Source organism: Ammodytes marinus, assembly GCF_949987685.1.
Source record: "Ammodytes marinus genome assembly, contig: scaffold_32, whole genome shotgun sequence".
In the NCBI taxonomy this organism is placed as follows: domain Eukaryota; kingdom Metazoa; phylum Chordata; class Actinopteri; order Uranoscopiformes; family Ammodytidae; genus Ammodytes; species Ammodytes marinus.
This window is the reverse complement of record NW_027648335.1, coordinates 406,938-418,882: the sequence shown is the minus strand read 5'-3', so window position 1 is coordinate 418,882 and position 11,945 is coordinate 406,938. Positions and strand designations below refer to the sequence as shown.

The 11,945-nt window shown below is 43.6% G+C and overlaps 1 protein-coding gene across 1 annotated transcript in view; it reads left to right on the top strand.

Moving 5' to 3' along the window:
- Positions 1–1,186: 1,186 nt before the first annotated feature.
- The window catches only part of LOC307270716 (serine/threonine-protein phosphatase 2B catalytic subunit gamma isoform-like), a gene marked incomplete at its 3' end in the record, with an annotated part of 19,754 nt that continues 8,995 nt past the window's right edge, over positions 1,187–11,945 (top strand). Inside the window, exon 1 of the mRNA XM_080054602.1 lies at positions 1,187–1,519. Within this exon, the coding sequence (XP_079910728.1) occupies positions 1,468–1,519 (52 nt within the window). The 5' untranslated portion in view covers positions 1,187–1,467. The remainder of the gene's footprint in view (positions 1,520–11,945) is intronic.

Below are 11,945 nucleotides of genomic sequence, written 5' to 3'. Positions count from 1 at the left end.
GTTGATCAACTATTGTTTAAAACATTACATTTGTTCATGAGAATAAAATATCCCTGAGATTGTTGTTATTAATGCAAGGGTTACAATTATAATATTTATAATAAATAAATTATAAGATTTGTATATTGAATGTCATAGTTTTCACACACGCCTAATATATAATTGTATTAATTGGTTTATTTATTAGATATATTGTGCATAAGCTGAAAAACTAAAACTATAAAGATTAAGACTTTATTGTCCCTTTGTGGAGATTCGTTCTGCACTCACACTGTCCATAAAATAATAAAAATTAAATAAAAATAAAAGCTACAGGAGAAATAAGAAACAAACTATTTATTCACATGCACACACACACACACACACACACACACACACTCATAGTGTAAGCAGAATGAGTGTGATCAGAGTGATGCATTAACCACATGTCATTTTTATATTGCTTTTATTTTCAGTAAAATCATTCTGTACTATCTGCATGTTAACATATAATAATGCCCTGTCTGCATGTGGCCTTCTACATTATAGAAGAAATTAGAAGTTAAATGGATGTTGTAGGTAAGAAAAGGAAGGTTTTTAGCTGTTAAACCTGCACCTAGGTCTGAGGACCCTAAACCCAAATGTTGCATCTAATGGTGAAGAAAGTGGCTGTGCAATATTTAGGGTTGAAAACCAATCACCAGTAAATTTATTTATTTATTTATGCATACAGATTAAAATCCTGAGTTTGTCGTTTTATTAATTATTGCATAAATGGTCAAATAAAATGAGTTTTTGAGCTTGCGGGTCGTTTAGACTACATTACACAGATTATCAAATTTAGGCAGAATATTTAATCTGCCACAAAGAACACTAATAGGTGTGGCATGTCTCCTCTTTGTATGAAATCTACATTGTTTCCCCTGGCGTTGTTAGAAAACATTTTAGCAATTTCAGAAATGTTTAATGTGTTGATATAATGTGTTGGTAGATATCGGAATAAGTCCCTGAAGTTAAAATTGCAAAAAACGTCTCAGAATACCCTTATGCACCTTTAATTTATTTATTTGTTTATACAGGTTAAAATCCTGAGTTTGTTGTGTTATTAATTATTGCATGAAGGGTTAAACAGAATGAGTTTTTAGCTCGCGGGGCGGTTAGACTACATTACCCGGCGACCCCCGCGCTGAGCCATGTTGTAGGAAATCCGCCCGCAGTGGATTACTGTAATAATCCGACAGACAGACGGTCCGGACGCATCGCATAGGATCCACCAGATCAGCGGCCTCTGACGGATGAAGCTAAGCCGAGAATCACGAGGGGAAGACGGGGAATGATCTGACGCAGGCGGGTCAAAGCGCGGAGCTCCAAGCTACCGCGGCTAGCTCCAAAAAGGCTATCGAGCTAAGCTAGCGAATTTAGTTTTTTTTAAAATTGGGAATTTAACTGAATTTTTCACCGCCCTGAAACCCCCACGCGAAAGGGAGGATGACTGAAAAGGAACAGACCAAACTGTCCACCACCGAACGGCCTATTAAAGGTTTGACATGTCTATTTATTTCTTTATTTCTTTCTCCCCATTGCAGGAAGTTAGCAGCTAGGCTAGGTGGCTAGCTATCAGGGAGCGGGTCAGATTCACTTGCCAGCCCCGCAAACAGTCCATCTATTCGGGGTGTGTTTGTAGCCACGGACCGGTAGATATGGGTGTTTTACCACCGCTACTCCTACATCATGGTTGAAAGGAAAGAGCCCGTTTTGAATGCAGGTTTATCAGCCTAGAGATATGCTAATGAGTTAGCCCGGTAGCTTAGCTGTCCAGATGTCAGCGGGCTGTGACATTCAGGTGTGTTCACGTGCAACTTTACCTGCATCGTTTTAGAACATCTGGTTTACCTGCAAGAAATGTGTTTAGCATCGTGACAGGAAACCTTTAACGGCTCTGGATGAAAATTCAAAGTGTGTGTGTGTCTGTGTGTGTGTGCGTGTGTGTGGGTGTCAGTGTGTGTGGGTGTCAGTGTGTGTGGGTGTGTGACACTGCAGGTGAATAGGGTAACATTTTAACTTATAGATATCATCATGAAACGTTGCCAGTTGGATTACTTTAATTAAAAACATTAATTGTTGTATTACATTGTTTTCAGAAACGTCTGAATAAATATGCAAATGTACCAATATCTAATTAATCATGTGTAGCCCACATTTGCATCTATTTAAACACCATAATCTAGATGTTGGATAAGGCCACAGTTCAAAATATTAATTCTCTTTTATAGTGTCCAGCCTTTTTTCATTTTATAAATCAAACAATCCTATGTTCAGGTCTTTGGAACGAAACACTCTAGACTCTTAAAAAAAAAAAAATTGATTGTTGAGATGAAGTCTTCAGTTGTTAAAATGCAGATTTGTGGTTCAGGAAATGTATTAAATGAATGAACACAACATAAGGCAAGAAAATGAGGAAATAAAAACAGAAACTTCCTTTGCAAAAAAACTCACAACATTTGGAGCCAATGTTACCTTCACATCTTGAGGAAACACTGTGCATTTTGGCCTCTACAGTAGCTTCAAGGATATATTTTTATATTTCTGAAACAGTCTAATTTCGGGGCGCTCCGGTGGTGTAGTGGATAGAGCGCGTACCATATTGGCTCCGGCCTTCGTTGCAGTGGTCGCGGGTTCAAATCTGACCCGTGGACCTTTACTGCAGGTCATCCCCCCTCTCTCTCTCTGTCTCTCTCTCTCTCTCTCTCTCTCTCTCTCTCTCTCTCTCTCTCTCCCCATTTCAACTCTGTACTGTCAAATAAAGCTTGAAAATAATCTTTATAAAAAATATATATATGCGTTTCTCCGATAGACACACGGGAAGTCAGGAGGGAAAGAGTAGCCAACTGGAAATGCTTTAATGTCTTGGTCACTTTTGTGTTTACACAATTGCGTCGACTTAGTTGTTAAATTATTTTTTTTTTTGGCTGGAAATGCCTTTTCACTTCGGTTACACTGATAAATGCTGCTGCCTGCAAGCTGCCGATTGCTTTTATATGGACAGGTGTTGAGAACTAGCAGTGCTGTATTCTAAAACACTTAAACAATGCATCTGGTTCTTCCAATATGATTGTGATGTCCATTTCAAATAAATCTAACTACTAACAATTCATTTTTCTGTGGTGAAGTGTGTAGGGCGGTTCGGTCGTCCACTGGGTTACAGGGTCGGAGGTTCGATCCCCCGTCTCCCCGCCACATGTCCAAGTGTCCCTGGGCAAAGAGACACTGAACCCTAAATGTCTCCTGATAGTTAGCTTGCACCCTGCGTGGTAGCTGCTGCTGCTATTGGTGTATGAATGTGTGTGTGTGTGAATGTGTGTGTGAATGGGTGAATGTGTACAAAACAATGTAAAGCGCTTTGGGTCTGTGAAAAACCAGAGAAAAGAGCTTTATAAGTGGAGTCTATTTACGATTTTAACATTTTCTAAATCGTCAGTAATATCTGGCTATGATTTTGAGGCTCTATCGCCCACCCCTTCAGTCCCTTTTACTGCAGTGGCTTCTCTATAAAACTGTGTGTACGCTGTGTGTGTACGCTGTGTGTGAACGCTGTGTGTGTACGCTGTGTGTGTACGCTGTGTGTGTACGCTGTGTGTGTACGCTTTGTGTGTACGCTGTGTGTGTACGCTGTGTGTGTACGCTGTGTGTGTATGCTGTGTGTATGCTGTGTGTGTACGCTGTGTGTGTACGCTTTGTGTGTGTTTTAAAATTTCTCTTAAAAAATCCCTTGACACTTGACACAACCTTATTCAGGAATCCTACAGGAAAGAGAAAGTGAAGTGTGTTATTTAGCTGCGTAGAAATCACGGGGAAATAAAGTGATATAGTTACAGCAGCTCTGGAGGATTTGTAAATGTTTTCACCCCTGAACGGGCAATTTAATAATATAAGGGGGCTGTTTTTCATAATAGATTTTTAGGGGTACGAATTTAACTCTTCTAAACACACACACACACACACACACAGTCTCTAACACGCACACACACAAACACAGTCTCTAACACACACACACACAGTCTCTAACACACACACACACACAAACACAGTCTCTAACACACACACACACAGTCTCTAACACACACACACACACACACACAAAACCAATACTTTCAACATTCATTCCGTTAGTCAATCACTGTAACATTCAGATCTGTGTATAACTAGGATATTGAATGATCCTGGCGTTTTAAATGAATTCCAAACCCACAGGTTGCATGTGGCTTCAGTATGATGTAATCCTATAGACTCTCTCTCTATCAGCTCTGAGTCACATCCAAAACACTCAATATATTTTCCAGATAAAATATATCGTGTGTGTGTGTGTGTGTGTGTGTGTGTGTGTGTGTGTGTGTGTGTGTGTGATTAGCTCAGTGTGTTAGGAAGGTTTAGTGTAGTGAGTGTAAAGCAGCAGGAGAGCATCAGGTTATTAAAGCTGCCTCCTTAAGTCAGGAAGTCTACACATGCACACACACACACTGCACACACATGGACACACACACACACACACAGACAGACACACACACACACACACACTGCACACACAGACAGACAGACAGATACAAACTGCACCTGTGCACACAAACACAGACACACACTGCACACACACACACACACACACACACAGAAACACATGGACACACACACAGACAGACAGTCACACACACACACACACACACACACACACACACACACACACACACACACAGTATAGCCATTCATCCTTCTTGCATTCCCTGAATCTATGGTTTGGCAGCGTTAACATTTGCATTGGTCCCTGTACTCAACGCAACTCTTTCCTGAAAACTAATAATATTGTTAGAATTCTAAACTTTATTTGTATAAAACCTTTGAAACAATAATCGTTGGACAGGTGTGGGGCGGGCAGCATCTGTAGTTAGAATGCACGAGTAGGAGCCGCCCCCCTTGAGTTGGGAGGAAGGGCTATTGATCGTGGCCAGACCCTCTATCAGTCTAGATATGGAGATGCATTTCCAGGCTAGGTGCAGGCAGCATCTGTAGTTAGAATGGGAGACATTTCATTCAGAATTCTGTTTTTATAAAGTTTTCGTTCAGTTGTTTCTTTGTCCAATTATTTTTTGAGGAACCGCCCTTCTAATGGGTTTAAGTTCAAAGTGCCCTTCACTTTGACTGATGCTCCAACAGCTGTGTGTGTGTGTGTGTGTGTGTGTGTGTGTGTGTGTGTGTGTGTGTGTGTGTGTGTGTGTGTGTGTGTGTGTGTGTGTGTGTGTGTGTGTGTGTGTGTGTGTGTGTGTGTGTGTGTGTGTGTGTGTGTGTGTGTGTGTGTGTGTGTGTGTGTGTGTGTGTGTGTGTGTGTGTGTGTGTGTGTGTGTGTGTGTGTGTGTGTGTGTGTGCTCTGATGGATCTGTTCTGGCGGCGTTGGCCTTTTGCCTTACTTACCGATGGTAATGGAATCAGTACGGCGCGTGTGTGTCTCTATGTGTGAGTGAGAGAGAGTCTATCTTAGTGTGTGTGTGTCTCTCTGTGTTAGTGTGTGTGTGTGAGAGAGAGAGTCTCTGTGTGTGTGAGAAACTGTTAGTGTGTGTGTGTGTGTGTGTCTCTGTTAGTGTGTGTGTGTGTCTCTGTTAGTGTGTGTGTGTGAGAGAGTATCTTAGTGTGTGTGTCTCTCTGTGTGTGTGTGAGAGAGAGAGAGTCTCTGTGTGTGTGAAAGACTGTTAGTGTGTGTGTGTCTCTGTTAGTGTGTGTGTGAGGGAGAGAGTCTGTTAGTGTGTGTGTGTGTGTCTCTGTTAGTGTGTGTGTGTCTCTCTGTTAGTGTGTGTGTGTGTCTCTGTTAGTGTGTGTGTGTGAGGTAGAGAGTCTGTTAGTGTGTGTGTGTGTGTGTGTGTGTGTGTCTCTGTTAGTGTGTGTGTGTGTCTCTGTTAGTGTGTGTTTGTGTCTCTGTTAGTGTGTGTGTGTGAGGTAGAGAGTCTGTTAGTGTGTGTGTGTGTCTGTCTCCCGCGGCTCTGACCTGGAAACATATCTAATCAAGACTTTTCTCTGACGAACATTTTGATTTAATTTGTGACATCACTTTCTAAACCTCAAACCTCAGTTCTAGAAAGAGAGACTGTTAGAGCGATGCCTGGACACTCACTCAGTCATTTCAAGTTGATGATAAAGCTTCGTTTTAACTTCTAAACTGAAGGTAAGGGTCTGTAGAACAATGTTGGTTCGAGAAACCAGACCACTCCTTTTTTATACATTGTTCTGCCCATCTTCCAAAATGGCCACAATCGAGATCTTGAATTTTTGAAGGTTTACATTTTTTCACAGAAAAAAAATTTGGTCTGGTTTCTTTTTTTCTCTTTTTGTCATTTTCTAGCTTTATCAGACAGTACAGAGTTGAAATGGGGAGACAGACAGAGAGAGGGAGAGAGAGAGAGAGAGAGGGGGGGGGGGATGACCTGCAGTAAAGGTCCACAGGTTGGATTTGAACCCGCGACCACTGCAACGAAGGCCGGAGCCAATATGGTACACGCTCTATCCACTACACCACCGGAGCGCTGGTCTGGTTTCTTGACACTGCTCTACAGACCCTTCCCTTCAATTTAGAAGTAAACTAAACTTTTGCATCAAATTCAAATGAAAACATCTTGTGTGAATAGTTTCAGGATGTGAGATGTTCAAATCAATAATATAAACCCACAGAACGGCTTCACAGGACGGTACAGAGGATGTGGTTTATAATGCCCAATCTCTGGTCCATTAAGATAAACTGACATCGATCGATTTGACCAGATGTAAATCACAAATGGATTTAAAGGCCTACTTCACCGGTGGAAATATGAAGGTGTATTGAACTCTGAGATCCTATGTAGTATAAATGTGCAAACATTTTAGAAATCGGTTCATCCTAGCCTGAGAAAAGGCAGAAAGAGTGTTTTATGGTCTCACTGTCTAACCCTATATTTTCCCATGTGTGACATCACACATGTTACAATGAAAGGTTAGGATTAACAGGACAGCTGGGCCAAGGGAAGACTGAGGGAAGACTGAGGGAAGAAAAACCTCATTCATTATATTATAATAGTGATTTTATAATGATAGAACGCTGGTTCTGTATGGGTAAAGTATTCCTTTAAAGTAAGAATTCACCATTTTGACGCGTGTAAAAAAAACAAGATAGTTCTGTATTTTCCTGTCATGTTTCAGCCCTCTTGTTTCTTTCTTGTTGTGCAGAGATTCCTAGAAGTCCAAGTGTCTAGTTTCACCAACAAAGGTGTAGCAGCTAGCCAGATGAAATCTAATCTCACACACATCTCAGAAAGTATTTGAGAAGAAGCTTGTGTCGACACACTTGCTCTCTCTTTCTCTCTCTCTCTCTCTGTCGCTCTGTCTCTCTCTGTCGCTCTGTCTCTCTCTCTCCGTTTGTCTGTCTCTCTGTTTGTCTGTCTATCTCTCTCTCTCTGTCCGTCTGTCTCTCTCCCTCTCGCTCCTTTAATTCTGTGTTTTATTGTTGAAAGAGTGAAAATACGTTTTTTTCTTCAAAAATCTCTCTCCCTCCCTTCTTCTCTCACTCACACACTCACTAACTCTCTCTCTCCCTCTTTCTCTCTCTCTTTCTCCCCCTCCCTCCCTCTCTCTCTCTCTTTCTCTCTCCCTCCCTGTATGTCTGTCTGTCTGTCTGTCTGTCTTTCTTTCTCTCTCTCTCTCCCCCTCCCTCCCTCTCTCTCCCTCCCTCTCTCTCTCTCTTTCTCCCTCCGTCCCTCCCTCCCTGTCTGTCTGTCTGTCTGTCTCTCACTCCCTCCCTCCCTCCCTCCATATCTTTATACCTCCCTCCCTCCCTCCATATCTCTATCCCTCCCTCCCTCCCTCCATCCCCCTCTCTCTCTCTCTCTCTCGGCCCACTAGTCTAGTTTAGTGAGAAACTATGAAACCAAACCAGGTCAAACACATTCAACTTAAACTGGTTCATAACACAGATTGAGATCCATTCTTAAAGTCTCTATTAGGCCTTTCACACCGCCGCAAAATCGGCGCTAGTTCTGGGCTTGTTCGGAGTTAGAGCCAGTGTTTTGGTTTCACACCGCCAGAGAGCCTGCTCCGGGCCGTAAAAACCGGGGGAACTCATACCCCAGGATTGAGCTGGGCTTGATAAGAACTGCTTGCGCCAGCGGCTGGGGGAGGGATTATCTTGACCAACCAGAGCAACTCAAACCTCATGCCCGCCATATTTAAAAACACCGCTACTACGAGACGTAAACATAACATAATTACCGAACGTAGCGATCAAATTGACCGGCGAGAATACGCTGTATGGGTCCTGTTTGCTTAAGAAAGCAAAGCGAGAGCCAACACGTGTAAAAATAAGACGTATTCGCCGCTGTTGTTGTGCTTAAAGCTAGCGGTAGCTTTAGCGTTAGCCACAAGAGCAGCGGCGTCGGGTTACGTACACACACGTTTACAGTGACGTCATGACGTTGCTCTCTTGCTCCATGGCTGTCTCCGGTCGATGTGAAACCAACCGGTTCATAACTGGGATAAGGCTGTAACCAGTTTTGAACTGACCCCAACACCAGCCTGGAACTGACTCTTGGTTCATTTTGGTGTGAAAGGCCTATATGAGGAACTTTTAAATATTTCTGAAACAGTCTCATTTTTATATAGTTTTTCCTAATGCCTTTGTCATGGGTTTGTCACCCAGGAACCACTCACTCACTCACTCACTCACTCACTCACTCACTCACTCACTCACTCACTCACTCACTCACTCACTCACACAGACACACACACACACACTCTCTAGTCGACCTATTTGCGTTTTTTGTGAGTCTGATGTCCGTATCTAGTTTCTAAAGAGAGGAAGAACCAAACTAGACTTGTTAAACGAGGCGTCACACACACCCACACACACACACATACACACACACACTCCCTCTCACACACACACACACACACACACACACACACACACACACCCTCACACACACACACACACACACACACACACCCTCTCACACACTCACACACACACACACACACACACACCCTCTCACACACACATACACACACCCTCACACACACACACACACACACACACACACCCCAGTAGGAAGTGGTATTCAAATATTCTCTGACAGAGCGGCTCTGTTAGTATGAAGCCAAACTCTACGACAGGTCCGAGTGCAATCAGCTAAAGTAAATTCAGTCCACCTGCAAAGTCAATGGCACATTCTCACACACACACACACACATTAACACACACACACTCTCACTCTCTCACACACACACACACACACACACACACACACACACACACAGCAGATTACGTTGTTGAAAGCCTCCTAAAAACTTCATAGAAAAATATTTTACTTCGACTGTTTATTAATGGTTTTTGGTTGTTGTTGAAGTTTGTCCCTGATGGCCACCGTACACACACACACACACACACACACACACACACACACACACACACACACACACACACACACACACACACACACACACACACACACACACACACACACACACACACACACACACACACACACGGTGGCCTGGAGCCAGTCAAATATAAGCAAAACTCCTAGTGAATCAAACAGACACCTGCTTTGTTTCTGTTCCTCTCCGGATCAGTGAACCATTAAACGTGTGTGTGTCTGTCTGTGTGTGTAATACTACAGCTGCTACAACTACACTAGGCTAGGGCCATATGATGTCACAAGAATGGATTTTAACTAGCCTGTGGTGAAGTGTGTAGAGCGGTTCGGTCGTCCACTGGGTTACAGGGTCGCTGGTTCGATCCCCCGTCTCCCCGCCACATGTCTTTTTTTCAGCTCACACACACACGTTACAGACAGTGTCAATACACAGCCTAGGCTCTGTAACCAGGCATGTTGCTAGCTACGGTTGGCCCTTTGTTTACATGCCAGTTTACAGAGCCTAGGCTGTGTATTAACACTGTTTTCTTTGTAGCACATACACAGTAGAGACAGGTAGCAGATTATAAGGAGACATTCACTGATTTATGGTTTTTACCTGGGTGAGTGTATACCCATGACAAAGGCATTAAGAAAAACTATATGAAAATCGCATTCTTTGCACTGATGGTCTCGTTTGCTGTTACATATTATTCATGATCATCAGAGGATTAGACTGTTAAATTAGACTGTTTCAGAAATATCTAAAAGTTCCTCGTAGCACCTTTTTTAAACAGTGAATTTCAGAGTTAACGATCTCAGTGTCTTCTCTCTGGTATGAGGTATGAGCAGGCCTTGGTATCTCAGTGTCTTCTCTCTGGTATGAGGTATGAGGAGGGCTTGGTATCTCAGTGTCTTCTCTCTGGTATGAGGTATGAGGAGGGCTTGGTATCTCAGTGTCTTCTCTCCGGTATGAGGTATGAGCAGGGCTTGGTATCTCAGTGTCTTCTCTCTGGTATGAGGTATGAGCAGGCCTTGGTATCTCAGTGTCTTCTCTCTGGTATGAGGTATGAGGAGGGCTTGGTATCTCAGTGTCTTCTCTCTGGTATGAGGTATGAGGAGGGCTTGGTATCTCAGTGTCTTCTCTCTGGTATGAGGTATGAGCAGGGCTTGGTATCTCTGTGTCTTCTCTCTGGTATGAGGTATGAGCAGGGCTTGGTATCTCAGTGTCTTCTCTCTGGTATGAGGTATGAGCAGGGCTTGGTATCTCAGTGTCTTCTCTCCGGTATGAGGTATGAGCAGGGCTTGGTATCTCAGTGTCTTCTCTCTGGTATGAGGTATGAGCAGGGCTTGGTATCTCAGTGTCTTCTCTCTGGTATGAGGTATGAGGAGGCCTTGGTATCTCAGTGTCTTCTCTCTGGTATGAGGTATGAGCAGGGCTTGGTATCTCAGTGTCTTCTCTCTGGTATGAGGTATGAGCAGGGCTTGGTATCTCAGTGTCTTCTCTCTGGTATGAGGTATGAGCAGGGCTTGGTATCTCAGTGTCTTCTCTCTGGTATGAGGTATGAGCAGGGCTTGGTATCTCAGTGTCTTCTCTCTGGTATGAGGTATGAGCAGGGCTTGGTATCTCAGTGTCTTCTCTCTGGTATGAGGTATGAGGTATGAGCAGGGCTTGGTATCTCAGTGTCTTCTCTCTGGTATGAGCAGGGCTTGGTATCTCAGTGTCTTCTCTCTGGTATGAGGTATGAGCAGGGCTTGGTATCTCAGTGTCTTCTCTCTGGTATGAGGTATGAGCAGGGCTTGGTATCTCAGTGTCTTCTCTCCGGTATGAGGTATGAGGAGGGCTTGGTATCTCAGTGTCTTCTCTCTGGTATGAGGTATGAGCAGGGCTTGGTATCTCAGTGTCTTCTCTCTGGTATGAGGTATGAGCAGGGCTTGGTATCTCAGTGTCTTCTCTCTGGTATGAGGTATGAGCAGGGCTTGGTATCTCAGTGTCTTCTCTCTGGTATGAGGTATGAGGAGGGCTTGGTATCTCAGTGTCTTCTCTCTGGTATGAGGTATGAGCAGGGCTTGGTATCTCAGTGTCTTCTCTCTGGTATGAGGTATGAGCAGGGCTTGGTATCTCAGTGTCTTCTCTCCGGTATGAGGTATGAGCAGGGCTTGGTATCTCAGTGTCTTCTCTCTGGTATGAGGTATGAGCAGGGCTTGGTATCTCAGTGTCTTCTCTCTGGTATGAGGTATGAGGAGGCCTTGGTATCTCAGTGTCTTCTCTCTGGTATGAGGTATGAGCAGGGCTTGGTATCTCAGTGTCTTCTCTCTGGTATGAGGTATGAGCAGGGCTTGGTATCTCAGTGTCTTCTCTCTGGTATGAGGTATGAGCAGGGCTTGGTATCTCAGTGTCTTCTCTCTGGTATGAGGTATGAGCAGGGCTTGGTATCTCAGTGTCTTCTCTCTGGTATGAGGTATGAGCAGGGCTTGGTATCTCAGTGTCTTCTCTCTGGTATGAGGTATGAGGTATGAGCAGGGCTTGGTATCTCAGTGTCTTCT